The 25,598-nt window shown below is 39.0% G+C and overlaps 1 protein-coding gene across 1 annotated transcript in view; it reads left to right on the forward strand.

The window, feature by feature from the left end:
* The first annotated feature begins 283 nt into the window (after positions 1-283).
* Positions 284-25,598, forward strand: part of LOC103479641 (laminin subunit alpha-3) — a 70,491-nt gene continuing 45,176 nt past the window's right edge. Inside the window, exons 1-9 of the mRNA XM_008434187.2 lie at positions 284-895; positions 1,274-1,426; positions 17,879-17,996; positions 20,246-20,364; positions 20,446-20,616; positions 21,122-21,222; positions 22,423-22,538; positions 24,249-24,367; positions 24,703-24,793. Coding sequence (XP_008432409.1) covers positions 620-895; positions 1,274-1,426; positions 17,879-17,996; positions 20,246-20,364; positions 20,446-20,616; positions 21,122-21,222; positions 22,423-22,538; positions 24,249-24,367; positions 24,703-24,793 — 1,264 coding nt within the window. The 5' untranslated portion in view covers positions 284-619. The remainder of the gene's footprint in view (positions 896-1,273; positions 1,427-17,878; positions 17,997-20,245; positions 20,365-20,445; positions 20,617-21,121; positions 21,223-22,422; positions 22,539-24,248; positions 24,368-24,702; positions 24,794-25,598) is intronic.

Raw genomic sequence — 25,598 nt, forward strand, 5'->3', positions numbered from 1 at the left:
ATCTATCTATCTATCTATCTATCTATCTATCTATCTATCTATCTATCTATCTATCTATCTATCTATCTATCTATCTATCTATCTATCTATCTATCGGACATTAATTCCGATGATAAAATAAACTTCTGAGCTGAAGTGCTGCCTTATAATCTCCAACCAGTAGGCAAGCATATGAACAAGTGAAGGTAAGCTTGTTACGGAGACATAAGAAAACAGAAACACGTGTCTGTGGTGAGGGAGTGAAGGCAGTGCTAATTGTGCCGACAGACCTTTGGCCCCAGCTCGCTCACGGCGCACTGAGGAGTTGAGCTCGCAGAGCCTGACACCTGAGAGCTCTGCCTCAGCGACACGCTTCACTTTATTTCGGAACTAGGAAAACTCGCCTCGTTTCTTTTGCGGATATGCGCCGGAAAAGAGGGCACACCTCCAGGAGTGGGACATAAACTTCAGGCATTGTCAGACTCTAAAATTAGCGAAGGCGCAAATCCACTGAAATATCTTCTCGAGTAAAAAAAAAAAAAAAGAAAAAAAAAGGGAATACATTTCATGGACAGCTCCAGATGACGAGAGCTCCTCCACTCAGGCGGCGGGTTGGGCTCAGCATCTACAAGGATCTCTGATGGAGAACGCTCCGCGGCGGAGGATAGGAGCTCATCTCCGGGCTGTGCTGCTCTTGACCTTTTGGACAACGCTTCTCAGGGACGCGGACGGCCAAGAGACTTCCAATGACTTGACGGGGTTCAGTTTGAATCCGCCGTACTTCAACCTGGCAGAGGGCTCCAGAATATCTGCAACAGCAACCTGCGGCCAGGATGAAACTGGCGCACCGAGAGTTGATTTGTACTGTAAGCTTGTCGGAGGACCAACTCTGGGTCTCCCTACTCAAAATATACAGGTAAGGGAATAAAATAACTCTATATATCTATGTGTAGTGTTTGTTTTTGTCAAATGACACAAATAAACACATTAATATTACGAKTAGTAGTATTATTATTGCTCAATTCAAATTGTAAAGACAAGCATGGTAGCCTTTATTACACCAGCYTTTCCTTGCCCTGACCAACTTGTACAACTGCCAGAAATACTTTTACACTATAGTTTCCCACATTTACTAGAGGAAGTCTCTTTCAGCAGATCTCCAGAGTTCTCACAGGAATTCCACTCTTAGGAATTCCTGATCCACATGATTAATACTCTCCACCTCATTTGTGAAGTTGATGTGTTGGCTTTTCCTGGCCCTTAAATGACAAAAAAAAAWAAAAATTGTTCTCAGGGTCAGTTTTGTGACTACTGCAACTCTTTGGATCCAAACAAAGCCCACCCAGTGACCAATGCAATTGATGGGACAGAGCGGTGGTGGCAGAGCCCGCCTCTCTCCAGGGGAACGGTCTACAATGAAGTAAATGTTACCCTGGACCTTGGGCAGGTAAGATTATCATGTGCACAAACATTTGTTTTTTTAGCTGTGTCCTGCTGTGTGTGGATAATAACAGGGGTGGACAAGTCTGCAAGCTTGTTGGACTTTTCGGCACTGCAGAAAATAGGAGCTGTAGCGTCTGTGCAAAGCAGCTTTACTTGCATCTGTCCGTCTGAATGGATATTTACAGTGTTTTTGTTCCTGTTTCCCAGTTCGCTCTTTGTTTTTGAACATGCAGTGTGTTTGTGCTGCAGGTATTCCATCAGGTGTTACATGATTATGTTTTCAGTGGGAGCTTCATCACCTCAGCAAGCAGTAATCATGCTTTGCAGCTGGATTCCTGCCAGGAATCAGATTCACGCCCCTTTGGCTGGAGAATTTGCCTCCATCACAACCCGTGTCTCTGACAGGAGGTTGGCTAGCGGCCCGTAAAACTGCCCCCTCACCCTCGCTTATTTGCTGTGAGGAAAGAAAGGATTGCTGTCTCTGGATTAGAAATCAGAAGCATGCAGAATCGGATTTCAGATGTGTAGGTGGACAAGGGAGCATTGACTGGTTTTGGACAAGCTGCAAAGGCCCCCCCACCCCTCTACACCTTTGGCCTCCCTGTGGACACCATGTCTGACAATGGRTGCAGGCTTTTCTGTCTTCTGTTTTTAGCCAGCGTGAGCTGTGCTTAAACCCTGCGCTGCTAAATATAGTGTGCCCTGACAAAAGGATGGACACATGCAGGGCCTTTAGAGATGTCTGACTTTAATACGAGGTAATGCTCAGTTTATTTGGGAGCAGAGAAGGCAACATTACTGCATTATAGTGTGCTAAAAAAAGAGTGTGACTCGATCAGTGATTGTGACTACCTCCTGCCCTGCGCAACACTCAYCCCCATCATTGATCATAACCAAAAAWATATATATAACTGCCACTTTTTAAACGCATTGAGCAACACTCATATTGCCACCTATTCTGWTATATTGTTCAAATGTTGTGAGAAGAAAAAATAATCATTGTTTGAAACATSAGACTTGGGAGATGTCAAAGTTGATTTAAAGTAGGCAGGATGTCTTAATGAACAGGCTTCTGAATTCTTCAGTGTCTTACCACATTTTTATTGTGTTGCAACCACAGGTGTCAGTGTATTTTATTGGGATTTTACTGCATGTGCTACATTATTGTCATTAGCATCATCCATCCTCTTCTTAACCCTGACTGGTTTCACTGAACTTGTTGAAGAAGTGTTCAGTTCATAGTTGTTAATAATCTTCCACTTTGAGTCTATTTTCMCTTTCTCCAGAGTTACTATGGTCTACTTGGCTGTTTCTAAGATTAATATTCTCCTTATTCCAGCTTGTCAGTTCAGGTGGGCAGCGGTGCTTTGGTGGGTTTGCAGTTTTGCTATACTCTCTACATTTTTAGATGAAGATTTGAGCTGACTTCCATAATAAAGTAATACTAACGTAGATATTATACTTTCAGCTTCTCCACATTTTAACCCTATCCCCTCTAATGTGTTCTTTGGGCTTCGTGATGTGGCGCGTTTATGGTTTCAACTGGACTTAATAAGATTACACTATGTACATATAATTATCTCCTTAYAAGGTGATTTCTGGAGGCARTTCATTACACTGGATTTTATTTAGCGGTAGAAGAGTAAAACATGCTGAGCACTGATGCATTTTTCAGATTTTCTTTTGTAAACCATTTGAATAACCATGTTTAACTTTTACTTCAACTTCAAAATGATGAACTACAGTTCTTTGTGACAAAACTTTGAATATTCAATAATTTACCTGGAGGCTTAACTACCCTTTCCACTGGCTCACAAGCTATCTAAGAACGCTGTCAAATGTCTGTCTGTTCTCTGTGGTTCTTTGATAGCTTTGTAGATTCTTTTGAAACCCACAGGATAAATGATGTGTTTAATGAAAATGTGTGGGCCAGACAGACCTGAATAGGTGCTGTGGTTTCCTTTCAAGACAAATGCAGGTGGCTGTTCAGCTGGTCTCTGTAAAGCTCCAAGCAGATACGTAAGATGGTGGTAGAGGCCATGTTTATGTTAAAATGTATGCGGTTCAAAGAAAGGTGTTTTTTTTTTTTTTTTTTTGACAATGCTGTTTCCGGTTTCTTTGTTTCAAAATAGGTCGTTTGAAGCACATGCTGCCAAAATTACAGCTGAAATAATCTTATCCAAATCTGAACTCAGTAGATTTTTTTCATAATGACATATTTGAGTAACCCTTGTATATCTCAGTTACGCTGGTATGGGTTGCTCTGAAATACTATTCAGGTGTGTACTTACATCTCTGATCCTGATTGTAGAACTTGTCCTGAGTTACCTCAAGGAGCTTCGAGCTCTTGCTTTAGGGAAAAAAGTTTGGACAGTTGCCTTGTAATAATTTGACAGATATTAATGTTCTTTCTTTTCTCTGATATTTGTGCCCTGTAATGCTGCCTGCAGGTCTGAAATTTCTGTCATATTGTGGAACATTTCATCTATAACCTAGCACAAAGTTTTCTGTAACCAAACCCCTTGAATACCCAATAAATGACTGACTGTTGGTGATAAGAATTTTACAGCAATCTCATGATTTACATATGGATGTATGTGTTTTTTTTTATGTTGGAAACCTTGCAATGACTGGTGGTTGTGGGCTAGGGCAGTCCCACAACCACCAGTAACTTCATCAGTAACTGAGGATAATAACTCAAGAACTTGTAGTACAAACTGTGTTGGTTGATAGTAAACCGTTGTGTTTTTGAGTTGAAAATGTTTAAAATTGACAGGAAATTTGTAAAATATTCCTTGATAATTATGTGTTATTGAAAGATTGGAAAATTAATACCTGAACACCAACTACAATGTCTTAAAAATTGCATACATTTTAAAAAGGCTTAAATAAATAAGCAATGCTTAGCCTGGTGGGGGCACAAGTAAAGCCTGGTGGCCCGCCAGGCTTATAATACAGTGGCAGAAATCCTGCATTGTCAAAATTCCTATACCTCAGGCTTTTATATGGTCACAGGAGCAGCTAAAAAGACAAAAGSAAATGTCCAAAGCAAATACTCAGTGTAAGACAAACAACTCTATCAAGTATCAGTTGAGTTTAGTGCTAAATATTTTGAGCTGCTCTGCTAAACACCACTGTAAGGAAAAATCTGCCTTCACTCAGAGAACATMTACTGTTTGCTACTGGCTTTCTTAACTGGTTGTCAGATAAAATTTAGTTAATGATTATTTGCATGTAAATATGAAGGAGCTGATTGTGGTGTGAAATTAATCAACACCATAAAGATGAGTTGTCCAAGCACATTGATCTTTGCTTCATCAGTAACTGAGGACAATAATTCAAGAACCTGTAGTACAAACTGCGTTGGATGATAGTAAACCAATCTGGGAATGACAGATTGGTTTAAGCATGTTAAATACAACTTTGAAATTGATGGAAAAAAAAACTGAAAAAAAATACAACTTTGAAAACAAAGTCACTGACTTGGATAACTACCATTAGCTTTAAAAGTTACAACAATGTACATTTCTGCTTTTTGTCCTTTCGTACACTGCAGCAACAAAGATAGTTATTTTTATGAAATTATCACTAAGAATTATATGTGGGCAGCCATATTGGATTATTTAGTTTTAGCCTGGTGAGAAGATGTTGACTTTCACATGTTCTTACCTAAACATTTTTCCAATTTTGAACTTGGAAATTTCTACTTTTTAGTAAAAACAGGACACATAATTATCCTATATCCATCAATCAAAATGTGTGTACTGATGGCATTTGGAATATATGGTTTTCACTGTGGAGGTACTTGTTAAAAAAATAGTTAGACAAATCTGGTAAGACCGTTTTTGCATTTTTGATTTACAAAGCAACATATAAAATTAAAATATCTCTAAAAARATAATGTGAACTTTTCAGAAATCAGCTTAGAATATTTTTCTGTGCCACAGCAAGTTCGTCCTGTGACAGGATCCATCTTTTAACTTCCTTCAATTTGAATGGTTCTTTATAAATGCCAATGTGAGCGTGCAAGCTGCTCCCTGTTTCTGCCTTCTTGCCCTTTGACCTATGACCCATGACAAATCCCTTCTTCAATCTGGAAGTGACCTCTGTGGTCCTCAGTCTGCGCATTGTAGTGGAAATTCCAGCAACTCACCAAACTTTGTTGAAAAGTATTATTGTGGAGGTTTGTTGGGCAGCTTCTGAAAAACGAATATTTCTACTTTTCTTACATGCAATGGGAAATGACTTTGTGTTTTATCTGGCACAGACTTAGAGTTTACTTCTCTCTTCTGTCTCTGACCTAAAAAGAAATGCAATTTTTTTCCCCTTTATTTAAAAAGCCCCATTCACAAAAAATAACTTCACTAACAGCAGGATTCATTACCTCTATATATTTCCCCACATCTAAAGACGGTTAACAGATATCTGTGCACCATTTAATAAGTTCATTGCACAGGCATCAAACCGCCTGGTCCTTTTCCTGGAAAATTTAGCACTTGTTAAACTATTTACAGGGCACAGTAGGTAAGCCATTGTTCTACTAAACATTTACACCCTGTTTCAGACTGCCAGTCGCTCACTCGTTTTTTTTTTTTATTCTTGGGAATGTATTTTAGGAGCCATGACCACACGTGCTTATCTGCCTGAGTGAACCCAGAGTAGACCATGTGAGGCAAACATACCAGGGCTCGCTGCTGTATGCCTCCTTTTGATGAGTTTAAACTGATTGGTTTCACTGAATGAAAGCAGAAGACTAACTGAAAATGTAGTATTGAAACTTGTTGATTCAGGTTCATTGGGTTCTMCTGGTGTTTCATTCTGAAGGTAAAAGATGAACATCATTTTGAAGTTCACTGTGGACGTTTATTGGCTCTGAATTTTGGCTAGATCCCAAAATATGCCAATTTCTTTTTATGATTCAATAATTTCCTACAAAAGTCGAGCATGATAAGGCTGCAGCACATTGGTTCAACTTTAGAGGATGTAAATATTGTAAAATCCCTGACTGGATTGTGTAATAAACTTTGAGGGGAATTCTGACATCCAGGTTAGTCGAACAAACTTGGCTCTTTTCACAACCCGGCAATCTCCACGCCACAAAGCTTTGAAAAACTCAATTTTCGAGACATTCCCCAGGAACCTAATCCTCTCTCTCAGGGGTGCAACTCCCACCAAATTTGGCTTGAATGTTTTATTTGCGGCTGTCGCCCCCTTTTGTGCGTAGAGTCCTCCAAGGCAGGTTTTGTGTGACAACCTTTCTGTGCTCTCTTGCTGTCACAAAGCTTTGGTTCTCCTAAAGCCTCATTGAAAATGACCTGGCCCTCTCTTTTCACAGGATAAATGGGTAGAAATAGACAGGTGGTGTAATTTTGTGGGGATAAAGTGGGCAGAACACAAAACAATTATGAAGACATACAAGCAAGGTAAAGAGATGGCACATTATTTGCATCTCTTCCAAAGTTGTAAGTATTAGAAAACACATTTTTGTTTTAACAAAGATAGCTAAAACAAGACAAAACAACAACCTATATTTGTTGAAATAAGGAATAATAATAATAATAATAATAATAAAAATTACTGGTCCTTTCAATAAGCATAAGGTCTTGATATGTTGTGCACATACAGTATGTGCTGTTATTACATCTGCAATAACATTCTGGTTTTCCAATGTTGATATTTCAAATTTTGAAATGGCATCAGTAAATGTGTGATACAAGCTGAATGAGACAAGATGCTCTGCGTTCCCTGACCCACAACTTACCGGCATCAGCGTCGCTAAGCAGGAAACAGTGGGTCAGGTACAATTCCAGCACAATTATTAGTGTTAGCGGCTCTTGAGTGCTCGTTTTTACTGAAATGCAAATCAAAAAATATGTATATTGCCTGCCTGCCTGCCTGACTGAGCCAAAAGCATGAGAGCATGAGCCAAAAACAAGTGATCTACTGTCGAAAATCCAGTCAGTCTTGCCATAGACATGTGACTTGTTGCAAGGATTTGCAGGTACAGTGCAGCTGGCTCAGCCCAGAGACCAAATTGGCTGTTAGACATATTGATGCAGTGACRATTGAGGTGATGTAAGTGACTGTGTTTAGTGGGGCAGTCCGAAGAGGAGGGCAAGCCAACGCAGTAGATATTTACTGCTCCCCCCGAAACAGCCACTGTGTGTGCTTATCATTCGCAGCCTGGACTGAAGAGCGCCTCATGTTTGTCTGTTGTGCTGAGGCTCCACCTAAATCTGGAGCTGCGGTGTGGAAAAGTTTGTGGAGGTTAATGTGGTATCTTTTCACCTTTTCAAGGCCTTTGCCATCAATTGGTGGATGGCAGTGCTAATCACTGGTCACAGGTCTACTGACGCAGTCATTGATGCAATGAGAACTGTTAGGAGAATAGCCATTTTCCTAGACCTATATGCAGGGRTGAAAGTAAGGGGGTACGGCAGGGTACTGCGTACCCCTAAAAAATTTAGCAGGGGTACACAGTACCTGCAAGAGAGTGGAGCGGCTGTCTGCTGTAAAAAAATGAATGGGTTCACTGTGCAGCCGCGAGTACACCCACTAATTAGCTGTGACTGATTCGTTTTTCAAGAACAATCTAAAACACGACTTAATCAGTTATTAAATAACTTTTTTCCCATTTCATATTGTTTCTGAACTGTCCGTGCTATAGAGCAGGGCTCCAACACGTCAATCGCTGAGGGTTTTGAGTCGAGCTCAGCATGAGGTAACAAACTGAACGGCGCCAGGGCGTTGAGACCAGAACGTCCTCCTCTGGGTCCTTATCAAAACATTCGTAACTATATTAAAGAACAACAACAAAAATATCAACAAAACGTGTTCAAATTAATGATCCATCAACAATAATAACCTCAGTGATTATTGTTTCAACAAGGTRTTGCACAATTCTGTGCATTTCGGTTCCATTACCATTACCATCAGAGCAGGAGTTTAAAATTAACTAATCAACCAGGGGAGGCTTATTAATGATCGCAAAATAAATATCAAGCCTGAAAACCTAATATCGTAATGGACTGAACGTTTTTAACATAATCTCTGGTCGGCTTGTGGAGCGCGCAGGAGAAAAATATCCCAACTTCAGAAGATGTSCTTTAACCTAACAGAGCTCTGTGGTTCCTCCTATCAGTATGAGAGTCAGGGTGAGGAGGCGCCATGTTAGGAAGAAAAGTGGAAGCTGCAGGATCTTCAGAACAAACAGGTCATGATGCTGGGCTACTGGTTATCTCTCTATCTGGACACAGGATCAATAGAACCAGTTTAAAATCTAAAATGAATAGTTATATTCCAGACATGGAAAACTGGGATGCATCCGTGCCATGATGTTCATAATTTAGGTCTCATGGCATCTCAAGGTGTCAACATTGCAGCCAGTGGGCTGAGAGAAATACAGCTTTATTTTGTAGCAATTCAAGAGCTACCAGCTTTTATCGTTTCACAAAAACATTCATCAGCACAAAAACTCCAAAGCACACAAAGAAGCAATATATATATATATATATTGATTTTTGTATTTTTTTTTCACAGTACCCCCAAGAATTTAAAACTACTTTCACCCCTGCCTTTATGACAAAGGTGTAGCTTAAATAGCAACACCCTTATCAAGCTGTAAAGCTTAGGTAACTTGAAAATAATGTATTTTGCATGTTAAAGAACTTAAAGAGCATTTTGCTAACCAAGAATCTAACAATAAATGTAGTTATTGACACCAGCTCTATATATTAATTTGCATGGCTTTGTATACATCACACCATTTACTAGCAAAGCATTTAACACAGGGGAACAATGAAGTGCAAGTTCTTGAGCAGCTGCAGGCTAAAGCTTTTAAAAGAAAAGTGCAAACAAGTAGAAACATGTGTGATCATTATGCGTCTGTAACACCTACATGCATTTCTCTTGTAACTTTTAGCCAACTGTTCTGTTGTTACCACATAAATTCTGTCATGGAGACAGAGAAAATATACCAGACACCCTCCGTCTCCCTTCTTTGCCCCACCTGTTATAGGCAGACAAACAGTTGTACATTGCATTGTTGCAGAGTTGGGGGTTGAGGGGTAGAGGCCATGGTGTGGAGGGTATGTTGGGGGTGCTTCCACTCCACCCCACCACAGAATGTTCTGTCTGCAAGACTGATTCACTCCAGCAGAAAGTGTTGCCACTTCTCCTTTGATATGAGCTCTCTGATCTCTCGTCAAGCTAGCTGAAGCTTTCTCACATTCCGTCTAGTTTTCAGCTGTAGTTTTACTACGCTCTTGGAGCTGAATGACTCTTTGGTTTAATTGGATTTGTCATCCAGGGAATCACATCTTCATTTTTTTCTTTTCTTTTTTTTTTTTTGTTGCAGTTTTAAAAATTGCATATCGGAAATTGCAGACTGCCATTATAAACCATTATAAACCTTACAGGAGAGTTTTAAACAACCATAATGTGCCAAAAGGAGGTGTGGTTGCTTATTGTTGACATGAAAAAAGGGTGTAATGAGCCCGCTTGCAATTAAGGTCATYRACRCAGAAAATGTGTGATGCGTAAGTTAAGTCACTCATGAAAACAATCTCTGAATTGGAAACAGTTTTTGCCTAGGGGTTATGAGAAAAATTGGAACTTTAGATTTAYAGAAAAAATCAACTAAAATTCGGAAAAAAAGAGAACACGTTGCAATCTATGCACTATTTATTAAACATCACTTGAGCATGAAGTAAACAGCCAGCACTGAAACTGTAACATTTATTGTTTGCGAGCATAATATAAAGCATGTGACGATGTCTGCAGATATTGTTAAATCAATAACTGCTCTTTCTAAACACTTCCTTGGCATGTTAAGCCACAAAGATTAGCTTCATCTGCAACTGTTTCTTCTTGGTGTTTGAGCCAAATGACTGCGAGAACGTCTGGCTGCAGCTGCTGCCTGAATATAAATCAGTATTTTAACTTCCAGCACATGTTTATCATTGCCTGATGAGATTTTGTTTTAGGACCAAACAACAGAAAACTGACTACATATAGACTGTTAGAGTTTGAGTGGTGTGTCTTGCAGAAACACTGAATGACTTGGTAACATGAAGTAGACTATTTTACAAAGCAAAAAAAGCAAAAAAAACAAAAACGCATGCCAACACACATCAATGTACATCACAATAACATTGCTGGTCAGAACCAAAGCTGAAATTACAATATGTATCTCAATGTTGCAAGAATTTTACTGTTTTGAATCATAGATTTTTTTTTGCTGGTGCTAATTTTTTTCACTGTATTGATTTAGGTGAACATTGGACTCACTATAGAGCCAGTGTTGCCAGATTTGATAGGTTTTCACCTAACTGGGCTTCTTTTGAACATGTCAAGCTGGAAAAAACAGCTATGGTTGAGTTGTATAAATTTGGACTGCTTTTTGTTTGTTTACAAGGTATTCATAGGATTCCGTCAGAAGATCCTATGACTTCGTACTCATTTGATAGTCATTTTATTATTATTTGTTAGCTTCTCAGGAAACATTTTTGTTGGTGTCTTACTTGCTAGATAAATCACYGTATAAATCTTCCCTTCATTAACACAAATTTGAACTAGACCCCTTACTATGTTGTTATGCGTCAAAACCCAATTTTGGATTTCCAAATTGAACATCATCACTTTTCACAGTCGGATGACTCATGTGCTTTGTGCTCATTTTGTCGCTTGTACATTTGACATATTTTCCCATTTCAGTTATGGAAATCAAAACAACTTGTAAACTACAACCATGAACAAAAAAATTAAAGGAAAAATTGTTAAAATGTCTAATAACTTTTCAAAAATGTTGACAAATATGTCAAATCTTGATTGAAAAAATAACGTTGTCTTCAAACACAAAAACCTGAGCTGCAGTATATTGTATGTCAATGTGCTGCAGTTCAGTTCTAAACTGCAAATAAAGTTTATTCATTTTTAATCTATGTAGAAATATTTACTAGTTGCATTTGATGCCAACAGCGTTTTTGTATTTATTCAAGTCTTTATTCATGCATTAAAAATCTAAAAAAACAACAAAAAAAAAACAGACAAAAATAAATGCCTGGGCTAAGAAAGAGCATTCTTGATTCTCTCTCAAAAAGACATGGCGACGGGTTTACTAATCTTGGGCCAAAATACTTTTTCCTTTTCATAATGTCTGATAATCAGAGAAAAGAAATCTTTGTTTCCTTAGATGGCACTACAGTGAAAGTAGGCACACGTACTTAGTGCATCSTCTTAGGATCATTCTGGAAGCTCTCTGAGTTAGTAATTTTTTCTGCTCTGTTTGGAGCTACAGGAGGCTTGGAGCCTGTCCTGCGGGTCATAGTTCATGAGATGGGGAGCACCCTGGACAGGTCACCCATCAATCACAGGATCAACATAAGGACACACAAGAGAAACAGCCATACACCCACGTACTCGGAATCATCAATCAAACTAATTCACACAACTTTGGTGTGTAAAAGGAAACCAGCACAAAAAACTCCCAATGACACAGAGGAATAGACTTTAACCAGAGATGTGTAAGGCAAMAGTCTTAACCAAACAAAACAATAAATAAATACAAAAATCTGCTTGGGTTTTGTAGCTGATGATTATTAGAACAGGGGTTTTGAATTTGTAGGAGCTAAACCCCCYTCCGAGCTAACACTCYTGCCCAACTGTGCGATTGCTGGTAGGGTTAGGATTRGGGCTATCCTAACCCCGTAAACTTTTTGCTGTTGCTATACTTGATGTTCCATGCATACATGTTTACCTGAAGATGTGGAGTTTACCTGGTTTAGATTTGTTATAGGAGACCATGGTGAATGAACAAGCAAAACAATACACTTCATTTAAATTATAAACATGTATAGAAGATATAAATATATATAAAAAAATTATTTTAGCTGAGACATACAGATGGTATGGCTATTTTATTGGTGCTTAGCATTAATTGAGTATAATCTAAACACCACACCTTACCCAGATTTTGTTGCTGACTATGTCCATTCCTTCATGTCCATACGACTCTACCATGGTGTTTTAGAACAATGTCTTGCCTGTGTATGTTAAATGTTTTCCTGTTTCCTCCCTCACTCCAACATGTATGGTAGGTTAATTGGTGACTCTTAATTGACCCTGGGAGGGAATGTGTGTGTGTTTAGTTGTTTTGTCTCATGTGCTTTTGTGTTGCCTTTATAATCAACCAGCGTCCATCAGGAGCCTCCCACCCCCATCCCAGTGACCCTGAATGGGACAAAGCAGTTACAGAAAACAGACGAATGGATGTGTTGTTTTGTGTACATAATGTCTCACAGTGCAATCAAAGGTTAGGTCACAGTCTTCCTGGCAGTAGATGACTTTGTTGTAGTTGTTATGACTCTTTTGCTATCTATGACACTGAGAATTTTTGTCACAAACCATATCTGCACTGAAAGCAATTTGTGTTGTTTTTACCTCTTGTGCTTTTCTGATTTGCCAAAGGTCACGCTAGAATAAACATGTTAAAATTATCCAGCGTGGTAAACGTTTGTCTAGACCTGTAATCCAGGACAGAGGCAAAGTTGTCCCAAACAACTAAAAACAGATAACATTTTGCTTTTGAGTTGTTGTTTTGCATAATAAAAGCCTTTGTTTGGAGAAGAACCAAGAAAAATKTCTATTTTTTGCTGGAAAACAATGGAGGAAAAAGTTAAAATGACATGTTGGTATTTATATTTTTACTGTTTAAATCAAAAGCAATTACTTTTAGGGAAGTTTTTTTCAAGATTATTAACAATTTCAGCAAAGTTCTTAACACTATGTCCCGACTTTGTTTTCATAACTTAGGGATTAATTGTGTCTTCAGTTCTATTTTTTTCCCCCCGTGTGAGCAAGAAAAAAAATCTTTTGTTATTAGACAAAAGCTGATAACAAAAGCTTTTGTCTTGCCTTTTCACAATAGAGTAAAAACTAGTTGTTGCATAAATTATTGTCTTAACGATGGATTTAAAAAATTCCTATTCGGATTATGTTACAGCCGACCATTTTGTCCAAAATAAATAGATTACACTACCTTACAAAACCATTCATATAATTTAAACCTTTCTTAGATTTTGTCATGTCACTTTCAGAAACTTCACTATATTTTGGTGATATTTCTGTATAATAGWTCAACATATTTAGCCTCCTGAACCTACGCATTACAGCTTTAATTACAGCTGGCAGATCTTTTGTGGTATGTCTTTCCCAGCTCGTATACTCAGACACYGAAATTTCTGTTCTTTCTTCTTTGCAGAGTCGCTCAAGCTCAGTCAGCTTGGATCAGGGGTCGTGTTTACAAAATATTTTTCATATTTCACTGTTTTTCTTTTGTTTTTTTTTTATTAAACGATGAAAAGATCTGAAGGCCATACGTCACTTTCACAAATTACAGATTAGGCTTGTGGTAAACCCTAATTTGAACTTCTTGTAGTATTTGTTTAACCAAGGTGTTTCTTCGGTGTACATTTAACAGCTTGTCCACCWGGGCTGCAGATCAGTGCAGGTCCTCCATTACCATAGGCTTTTGACTGCTTCACTGATTAATGCACAAAAGATTGAATTATGCACAGGTGGAAGACATTTATCTAATAGGGGGATATCTGTAGGCAGTTGAGTTCACTGCATTTTCTCTTCATTTCATTCGGTGGTGTCATTGTAAAAGGGGCTGAAGGGAAATGTATTTCAAGTAAACATATTAACGAAATGACTGGATCAGAGTAAGTAAGACAAAGGCAATGCAAGGTCTCGTTTAGATCCAGCTTGTCCTTTGCTCCTCTAATAAGTTTGCTGGAGGTCATATGACTTGTCAGATTTGACACATCACTCTGACTGAATATCTGTCAGAAGTAAATTTTCTGCTTTATATTTGACAATTYGTGCACAGGAGAAAATGTTGAGGGTTAGCGGAGTTATTGAGTGGTGCATGTGCGTGTTGTGTATCAAATCTAAATTTCACATTGCTATGAATGAAATGTGGAAGGAAAATTTTAATGTAGAGTTTTAAAAATGGTGTTTGGTCTTGKGGGACACTGATGGCTCTCTTGTTCTTACGTGTCAACATGCAAGGAGAAGTCTTCAGTCCCCTTACATGAAGTAATGTGGCGCACCAAGGTCAGGAATTTAAGGAGCATGACCAAAGGCGAGGAAGGCCGTCTACGGCTGGCACAGCTAACCCCCTGACCTTTTTTCACGCTAAACCTCTTTGTGCAACACTCACAGCCAAAGCTGCTGTGGATGCTGGGTAAACAGGGGCTCAGCTCAAGTGTTTTCCAAGTCTATTAGCCACAAACTTGTCAGTGTGTTTAAAGTCTTGTATGACAATGGAATCCTCCATTGAGGGTGCATGGCATGTCATCACAATATTTCAAGGCCCTCCCCTCCAAATGTGCTGGACAGGAGTGTGTGTTTAGATTGGCAGGATACAGTTGGAGAGAAAGCAAGGCCGTGCCAGGACATGCTCCAGGGATCGTTCTTCCAAGACTACAGGAGGATTATCCTATGTATCCTTATAAAGGACTTGTATAAATGCTATTTGCAGTATGTAGTAATGTTTTAGCTTTAGGAAGGAGGAACACGTTTAACACAAAACTTCAGATTTTTTATGATTAAAATGAAGACTGACCATAATTGTTAGAGTTTTTCACAATAAGCTCCAGCATCTCTCACCTTTGGGGTTCCAAGACTCCACTCTGGGTCGCTACTTTTTAATCTGTGGATGTTGCCTTTGATGTCCATTTTACAAATCAAAATATACCCATGTCTTGCAAAATAGTTGATCCAAATGGTTCAGCTACCTTCTGAGCATGTCAGAAGGTTTGTAGGGGCCAGCTAAAGAAATAGCACTTGGCTTACGTATGTTCAACTAAGAAAAGAACTAAAACAGGCAGGATACTGACCCTCGAGRRCTGACTTTGGACACCGCAGGAACTTAAGGTTAAATTTGTTTYGTCCGCTTTTTATATTCTCTGAGTTTATTCATGTTTCCTGCACAGATRACACAGGCCACACACCGACTCTRCATTTTATTTATCGAAAGGTTTGTGGACAAGAAAAACAATTTGTTTTCAGCAGTAGAGTTATAGGGCTTTCTGTTTTAGAGTGTCTGACCTGAAAAGTCAGAAAAATGTGTTTTAAACCATTATCCTCTTTGAAGAACAATAGGAAAACCGATTAAGATTTTGTTGTTGTTTCTTTATTGATTTCAACTTTTTCTTCCAGTAAAATGTCCCTTGCYGCTCCATGTATTCTCAGTATGAGGGATTTGTTGGAGAGTTAAGGACTCAATTCCTTAGATAGAAACCTTTTAAAACCAATTTGGACAATACACTAAACTTGGCTGCCTTTTTTTAATAACTAGGATCAAATCAAGTCTGACTTGACAAATGTGCTTCTGGAAGACTGGCTATAAATTCCTATAAACACAGCCCTAAAGCTTTTGGCAAGCCTTCCTAGAAGAGTTGAAACTGCTATGGTTGTAAAGCTGTAACAAGCCTCTGCTTCTGGGCCGACATCATGTTAAACTCCATGGATTAAAACTAGGCTGCCACTCAGGTTCATATGTATGTGTGTGTAGGCAGATGACGCAATACCTTAAATATACAACGTATATGTTTTCTTCCACACAACGTTCCAAAAAGAGTGTTCTGGAATATTGCTACATAAAGGAACAAACAAGTTCAACTAGCTAAGTCATCAAAGCTCTGTACATTTTTATGTGGCTTAAAATATCTATTTTTGTCATCTGCTTTACAGCAACAAGTGTCGTGAAAGGTTTTCAATCCTGTGTTGCTGTCAGTGATGGGCTTCTGCAAGCAGTGCCAAGCTTTGTTTCGGGGTCATTAGACCAGAGGGGGAATGTGTTGCTATGTTTGGTATTTTCAGATGGGTCTGCATGCCAGCCAGCACGTCTCTTGCCACCCCAACCCCTTTGCTACCCACCTTGTCTCTCTACCCTCCTCCATCCTACTACCACCAAACCCCTCTCTTCATGCCATCACAGCTCTTGTGAACTTAAAYCTCCGTTCAGTCCACAGCAAAATAAACAAACCAATAGTGGGTCACTTTCTTCTATTATTAGACAACTTCTCGTGTGCGCCATTCATGTCTTTTTTTAGTTATCTGCACATCCTGTTGCATGTGGGTGGAAATGTTCCCTGATTAATTTAAAAACACATGCCATTCAGACGTCAGATTCAGAGAGGGCTTCAAGACTGATAAAGGTCTGCTCCTGATTTGGAACCGGATGATTTACTTGGTAAGAGCTGGAGTTCACATTGTGAYGATAAATATGGACACACAGTTCAGCAGTCGATCCCTGAACTTGCTCACAATGCAACAGCCAAACAGCGGCTTAAGTTTGAGGCCTTCACTTCCAGGATTGGGAGAGGAATTCATCCAGAATTGTGGGTAATTGTGAAAGAGTAAATGACTCCTCAGCCGAGGCTTTGCCGTGCTTTTCTTTTTCTTTGAAGTCTTAACCCAACTCCTTGCCTCATGCAAGGAGAGACGGATACTTGAATATTTCAAATGCCCGCTGGGCTTTTCATTCTGGCGCTGAGGGATGCTAGACGAGTGTGGGCCTGCCTTCATCCTTGCCAAAAGAGACAGTCTGTAGAGATGTCTTTTATTAAGACAGAGCACCACATTTTACCTACAGCCTTTCCATTCATCAACTGAAAACCGAGCATGCTGTTTCGAGGCCAAGCAATCCACCGATTTAGACAATCTGCAACTCGGCCTTGCAGAACGTCACAGGGGCGTGGTCAGGTGAAGGTAAGGCTTTTTGTTGACACTGCAGGTGTCACGTGGAGGGCTTTCCAACAAGTAATGCCAAATCCCAGAAGATCAAACAAAATGGACTTCTACACAATGGCCAATCAACCTTAAGCCAATCCCTTTCAGTGCTTGATAATGATACTGGTGAAATGCAAACGAAATGCACTTCARTGAGCATAAGGAGTCAGATAGAAACAATCGCCGACTCCCCCTCTTCTGCCCTTGCATGGGCTCTATATTTTGATGGGGGTTGAGATAACGACTTCARGGAACAAACTCGAATCAGGTGGGCTTAGCTAGTGTCTTTTCACTAGCATGGTTGCACCTGCAGAAGTTGCATTCACTCCTTGCTAATAAGTGCTCCTTCCTGTAAGCCGAGCTCTGGCTGAATGCTAAAGGTAAACAACGCTCTCAAGACCGGAAACTGTTTCAGTTCAAGCCTTTTATTTGTACATTTGTTGTTTGAGAAGTTAAAAGAGCTATGACGAATTTGTACTAGGACTCCTTGTTTTCCTTCCAAGAACGGAAATAAGAGTACTGGTAGAGCCCAAAGCCAAGCCTTTCCTCTGTACAGTCAGTGCAACTCAGGAAACTGGAGGCTTTTGCCAAAATCCGCTCTGAGCGGTGAGCAGTGAGTGCCTTTTGTTTAGACGCCTCTTTGTGCTCTGATTTTCAGCTCTTCCATGTGGCATACGTCCTAATCAAGTTTGCTAATTCACCTCGTCCTGACCTGTGGGTGCTGGAGCGCTCTGTGGACAATGGGAGAACATTTACCCCTTGGCAGTACTTTGCTCGTAAGTGTAAATCCCTCTGTTTAAAAAATGGTTTTCTGTAATGTAAGTTGACTCACAGGATATTTACTCACTTTTACTTCCTCTCTGTAAAAGGTTTTCTTTTTAAATCAACAGAAGAAAAACTGTTCATAAGTTTGCATCAAAGACACTCAGTGATTTTGTGTGGATTAAATGTTTTTCCTGTTGGTATTTTAATATGTTACAAAGTGTTACAAAGGCAAGAGCAAAAGTGTTGCAAGTATTATAAAGCCATCAAGTAATGCAGCTCAGTCAAACCCCATGCCCCTTTTCAAACCCCTCTGAAAAGCCAAAAAGAGGGCTGTTATCTTAATAATTCCCAGATTTGCAGTGACAAGTTAAACTGTCTGCCGTAAAAAAAAAAAAATTGTGAAGAAGGATATATGTGTGATTAGGGGTGTAGGCTTAATCTATGCACACTGATTATCTGCTTAAGACGATTTAAGACAGGAAATGCTTGTCATTGTTYCCTTCACTTTTCGTGTGTGTGTATGTGTGGTCTACCTCATTTCGTCATTGTGCATTAAAAAACCAGCCCACATAACATAAATCAAATTATATTAAGCTGCAGTTATTTTTTCAGAGCTATAAAAGGTTTGTTCTGGTTGGAATAAGAGGTAAGAAATCCTCAAAACGCAAGAGTCAATGTGACTTTTTATTCCCTTACTAAGACCTTTTCTGCTGTGATCACTGACTCTAGTGGACTAGTATACATGACTTAAGCCTGGCTCTAATGTGAGACCTTGGTTGCTGATCTTAGTTATTTAAGAATACGTAGCTACTTTTACAGAGTCCCCCGCCAATACTTCATTAAAATCAATGCCATGTATATGTTTAAAAGTAGATTTGGATTGAAAAATTGTATTTACACATATAAAGTTCTGGAGACTGCATCTGAGGTTTCAGACTCGATGAATACAGCTGAACCCGTTATTTTTATGTGGAGAAGTTTGCTAGAATGCTAGGCTGATGATGGAGCGTTAGAGCTCTGTTTTGATATGACTCTTTGATAATTCTATTCAACATGTTTCAGTGCTGTTCCAGTTACTCGAGCATGGACAAAACCGAGAAGAAACATTGCTCCTGCTTTACGAACCTATTGTGCTGCTTTGAGTAAAAATTAATCAACCTGAGGCGGGACAGCTGTGTGTAAGGAGTGGGCAGAAAGAAATTACATGACACAGTCAGAATGCGAATAGAGATCAGTGCTGTTCATTCTGGGCTTGTGGTTGCTGTCTGTGAGCTCTGCTCAAGAGATTTTTATACTTGGCGGTGAGAATAAGAGACACAGTTACAGAAAAAAACAAATATGCAGAAAARAAAGAGGACCAACTGGGTCCATTATAGGCGATGCATGTCCCCATGACGCCAAGAGATCAGTTATGTATGAGATCCCCAACAATGAGTGAACTGGGGATCCCAGACTTGCTGGCTTGAATTTGACAGTGTTGCTGCATTTATAGCAACTGTTCTACAGTAAACCCTGCATGTCATTAYGAAGGGAAAATAGTCATGGAAATAAAAGATGCATATGTGGAGGAATMTTCTACAGTTTTAGATTTAAAGCCAACAWAAATGTTGCTCGCAACTCTGYTTGCTTACTTTGCAGCTCAGCTTTATGAAATATATTATTTCTCGGCKCTATCACAAAGAGATTTTTTCAGGTTTTCACTCTCAGCCTTTCACTTGGAGTGCACTTGATCCAAATTCCTGAAAATGTATGGCCTATTCTGAGCTYAGCAATGTYTTWACCTCAAATGATTTATTCCCTATTATACTTCATTATCCTTATCTCAGATGGTTCTGAGATTTTGCCCTGTAGTACTTAAAATATTCTCTGAAAAAGATATGGCAGAATATAARTTGATAATTCCAAATAAAATCCCTGAAAATTAAAATTGAGCTMCRCCCTTGTGGTTATTATTCTTMATATGTGGCTTATTTGCACAAAAACCTGTTAATTAGTTTAGTYTTACCTAGAAGATAAGAGTTGTTTAACAACCATGGAAAAATGTGTGATGAAGACTAATTGGGCAAAATATTGTAAAAATGGTCTTATTCAAAAGAGGTGCAGGAAACCCATAGATTCCATGTTTCCTGTTTCATTCTGATCCATTTCTGATAATTAAACACCTGTGAAGTATTTGGTATTCTGCTACAATTGTGATTTATGAAAAATTCCAATAATTTAACCATAACATTTTGATTTTTTTTTTTCTTTGCCTCACTAGATTCAAAACGGGAGTGTATTGAGAAATTTGGAAAACAACCCAACAGTCGTATTTTTAATGATGACGACCAGATCTGCACCACAGAGTATTCGCGGATCATACCTTTGGAGAATGGAGAGGTGAAACATGAAATATCCTGGCAACAAATGCCAGACAAGTTTGAACAACAATTCTCTTAAATTAAACGCTGTACTTTCCAGATTGTGGTTTCTCTGATAAACGGCCGCCCGGGCTCCAAAAACTTCACATACTCACCGGTGCTCCGTGACTTCACGAAGGCCACAAACATTCGCTTGCGCTTCCTTCGCACCAGCACTCTCCTAGGCCACCTAATCTCCAAGGCCCAGAGAGACCCCACTGTCACACGCAGGGTAAGACACAAACCGTACAACCTGACACTAAGGTGACATGTTGGCATCCTTTAGTTTCCCATTTGGACAAAGTTTAGTTTTATACCTCCTGCCTGCCAGATTCCTTTTTGCTGACACAGTCACACTCCCCTGTTCACCCATTACGGTTTGTGGAGAACTAAGTCTGGATGAGTGTGACAAGTCCTCTTTGGAAATTTTTTTTTTTTTTGATAGGGACAGGTTTRGAAAGCTTTCAGTCTGCAAGTGTGAGATATAGCACTTCTGGATAGCAGGCTATTAAAAGAAGCAGAGTACCAATTTTAAGTGGCTGGTACAGAACACTAAGATGTGTTCAAGAGGAAATTTCTTAAAGACATGTCATCTTAGGGAAAACATTTTTTTTTGCTTTAATCTATTGGAAATATTAAGTCAGCTCATACCATGAATTCCTGAGCTGTTCAAATTTGTCAAATGTGACAGATCTACCTGTTGGTGCTGGTGCTGACATTTCTYTGTTTGCTGATAGTATTTTTATAGTATTAAAGACATCAGCATTGGTGGTCGCTGTGTTTGCCATGGCCATGCCCAGGTCTGCGGTGTAAGTCGGAATCTGGACAACCCAAGCAGGTCTGTAAAACTGTCGTTTTTATGGGGATAAAATTATCTTTTTTACTTCTCACGTTTTAAACGTTTTAAGCTGTTTTATTTACATCTTTCACAACTGTTAACGTCAAATGTAAATTTAAATCTTATGTTCATTTGCTAACATAGCTTAGTTGTCTATGTGGACTATTATTTCTGCTGTTTAAAACCAAACTAGCTAAATKGATTTTTGCTGAAAACAAAGGRGCATAAACCACAGTCACAATAGGCAAACCTCATCTTTCAAATCTTTTAATGATGCAATCAAGAGAAATGATTCACGGCTGCAGGAAGAAAAAAAAAGAACCTTTATTCCTTTCATAGTGAAGCTCAATGTAGAGACTTTTTATTATCATAAAGTAGTGTGGGAGGAGATCCCACATGTGGAACACATAAATCTGTGAGATAATTAGGAAGGAATGCTTCTTACTGCARAATAATCAAAGAGAAAATGTTGCACAATCAGGGAGTCTGAGAATGGAGAGATCCAACCATGAAAAATGCAGTGAAAAACAAATAAAGACTCTACTTCTATGGATGATCACTGTAGGTAAAATACTGCTCTATAATTTTACTCAGTTGCCAAAAAGCAGCCACTCATTAACTCAATATATAATATATATATTTGATTTAGAAAAATACTTGCTCTATAGTGAACGTGAGAAATTTTCAGACAACATGTCATCAAACATAAGTGGTTATGCCTTCCCGAGAGGCTCTTTTTGTTCTACAAACTCAAAAAAGTGAGTTTGTAAATAACTTATTCAGTTTGAATAACTGAATAAAGAATTTAACATATTACTTATAACCAGAAAAGGTTGTAAATTAATAGTCTAAATTATAAAGTAAAAGGAATACAAGTASGTCACAACATCTGACAGCTTTTGGGAGAAACTGCTCTTTAGAAACCAAACCTATCCATTGTTGTGGATGCTAATATTGCATCTCAGAAATCTTACCTCTCCCCATATTATTGATACTTTACCAGTTTGGGGCCAAAACAATTTGATTATAAGTCGCATTTCCAGCTTAAATTAAATCAAACGTGACTCTGTGTTAAGGGCAACACGGTTGTCATAACTTCATGGCGATAATGTGTCAGCGATATGCAGCTTAAACTGTTGTCTCAAAGGTGTCAAACATCACAGAGTCACTATGTACCGCCATCTCGTCCTCTTTCTTTAGACTCAAGTGCGAGTGCCAACACAACACCTGCGGCGAGTCATGTGACCGCTGCTGCCCAGGCTTTAACCAGAAGCCATGGCGTGCTGCAACTGTTGACAGCCCCAACGATTGTCAGCGTGAGTGTTTTTTTTTTTTTCTCTTTTTTTTTTTKTGCAGCGCTTCGTCCAACATGTAAGGCACATCTCACTCTGCTCCTCCCCGTGTTGCCGGCTCTTAAATTACTGCCCCAGAAGTGGGCCGAAGTGGCRTCTTGTCTCTGATATTAAATCCCAGTTGCTGATGCCCTGATATGGTATTGTATGTAATCTGTGTCGGTGAAGATTCGACAGGACATTCCACATATTGTTTGTGTAATGAATAACTAGCCTCACGATAGCTGCTTTTCGTCTGCCTACCTTGCTGGCTGGTGAGTTTTACGTTTTGCAGGCCTGTGTTGGCCTAGATAGTAACATTTCTGAAGTGATCCACGTCTCAGAGAGACATCTGAGCCTGGCTCTGCTGGAATCTTAATTCAAGTGGACTGATGACATATTTTCCACTAGAAAATACAGTGCCTTGTAAAAGTATTCACGCCCTGAGCTTTCTTTATATTTTCTCACTTTCACAACAACAAACCTATTTAATTTTATCAGATTGCCCAGCACAAAGTACTAGAAATAGTTTATAAGGTAGAAAGAAAATAAAACATCGTTTTTATTATTTTCATTTTTTTTTTAAATTAAAATTTGGAAAAGTATTGTTTATTCAGCTTTTTTTTTTAAAAAAAGGATTATGTTTCCTGTACCTACGTTTTTGGCAGCCTCAAACAGGTTTTCTTTTGTGAATGCTCTTAATTTTGCTCGATCGACCAAATCTGACAAGCTTCTTTGTCGCTGGGGAAAAGTATTTTCACAACATGAAAATGCTGCCATCATCATATTTCACTGTGGGGATGATGAGTTTAGGAGCAYGTGCACATGTTTACTCTGTCCACCACATCCATTGTTCCAAACTTTGAACAGGATACTTTGTTGTTTTCTTTCAAAAATAACTTTCGTCTTGCTATTCTTCAATAAGAGCTTTAAGCTAATCCACTGCTCTATATCTAACCTGTCTGGTGTCTTACTTAGTGTTTGTTCACTAATATTCTCTCACAGGACAACTGTATTTATGCTGGGATTAAAATATGTACTCTGTTTATTATCTACTTAACATCTGTGGTAAAATTCTACAATGCCAGTTGTAACGGTTGAAATATTAAAGGTGACTAAATATTGCATGCACGCTGTCCTTTGCGATTGCGATGTTGCATGTATTGTTATTGTGATTATTGCTATTCTATATGTTGTGTAAGGTATCAAGGACTAAATACAAATGCATGCCACACTTTTCAGATTCTACGTCATAAAAATGTTTTGAAGCCATTGCTTATTTTCTTTTCATTACACTACAGACTTTCAGGCCAAAGCAACGGGTTTGTCTTTTTTTCAAAAAAGCTGAATATGATACATTTAGGTTTGTGGATGTAACTTGTCAAATGTCAAAAMGTTGAAGGGGTACGAATACTTTTGCAAGGCACTGTGTTGCCTATGTGGAGCCACAWATTAATTCATTTGGACTTATAACGGTAGTAGACTACCGTTAAAAATGCTTGAAAATGATTGAGCCCCAGGCGCGCTAYGCAGCCAGAGATTASACTATTAGCAATTTAGCATTTATCATTTCTCTTGTAACTTCACAAGCTTTAGGAGTTTAAACACAGGTGGGAGGCAATTCAGTGGGAGGCAAATATAAATGCTCTGATTTTGTGTTCGTCTGCATGTGTGTCTCGGGGCTTTCCACCTCAGCCTGCCAGTGCTTCAACCATGCCTCCSACTGTTATTACGACCCAGAGGTTGAAAAGAGGAGAGCAAGTTTGGACACCTTCGGCAGGTACAGCGGAGGAGGAGTGTGTGTCGGCTGCCAGGTACGAAAYGTGTATCAAGTTCACACTGATTCTTGTCAACGCATGCGTGTGTCCTTTTATCGGTTAAAGAAATAAAAGAGAAAATAAATATCACACTTGTCGATGTAGTTCTCAGTGAAAACCAGCATGCTGTGCGATTTGCTCGAAAATTAGCTCCCAAATTTGTGAGGCGAGGAATGCTTAGATCCATGTCTCTTTGGCACATTGCCCCAGTTGTTCAAATAAGTTTTACGCCCAATGGAAATATTAAATATGAAGATTTCAAGTGTAAAAACCAGACTATTTTTCTTAAATTAGCTGTCCAATGCACAACACTTGCTTCCTTTGTTCTTCAGCACAACACTGCAGGAATAAACTGTGAGAGATGCATCGAAGGTTTCTACAGACCTTTCGGAGTGCCTCCCGAGTCTCCAACCGGATGCATACGTGAGAACAACATTCTCTTCACCCTTTTGACTTAACATAGCTTTAAATTTGTTTACCTTTTAGGATAATTTCCGTTGCCAAATATCTTCATACAAATTGACATGGGTTGTGACACTGCTTGGTGACACTGCTGCTCGTGCCCTTGTTTTTTATTTTATTTTCTTTTTTTATGTGTTTGTTCATGAAAATGTCGAATGCGCCACCAGTTATTTTCATCCCTCTGTCCTCACAATGGTCCTCACACACAAATGACTAGATAGTGGTGTGGAGGCAGTTAGGRATAAAATAAATGGCGTAAATGTGTGGTTTGGTCTAAAACTCGTTGGCTTTTCATTTTCAAACTAATGCATCTTTTCTTACAGTGGCTAATTTTCCCCTCAAACCTGAATAGTGAATAAAACAGTAAACCTGTGACATTAACTGAAAATATAAATGTTAAAATGTTTTAACATTTAGTATACAAGATAGGAAAAGTTAATACAGGTGTAGGGTAAAGTAAATTTATTTTTCTAACACACTTTTATTTTTGTTTGAGTTGCTTGCTGTCGTTTTTTCCGGGTTTTGTCAAACGTTGTCACGACACACATCTCAAGGCCTCCATGTGATTCAGTAGATTACTCTTCACATCCGCTCTTTGCTGTGGCTCCGATCGATACCGAGAGCAACGCGTTAGCAGGGTTTTCCACACTGTGCTAATGCTGGTTGAATGTAGATACCGTCCATGCATGATGGCGTGTGATCTGCAGAGTAACAAACGAAGCCTAAATAGAGTTTTACTCAAAGAAAGGCTTAAGCGTGTTGTTTC

The sequence above is a fragment of the Poecilia reticulata genome, linkage group LG17, assembly GCF_000633615.1.
Source record: "Poecilia reticulata strain Guanapo linkage group LG17, Guppy_female_1.0+MT, whole genome shotgun sequence".
Lineage (NCBI taxonomy): Eukaryota > Metazoa > Chordata > Actinopteri > Cyprinodontiformes > Poeciliidae > Poecilia > Poecilia reticulata.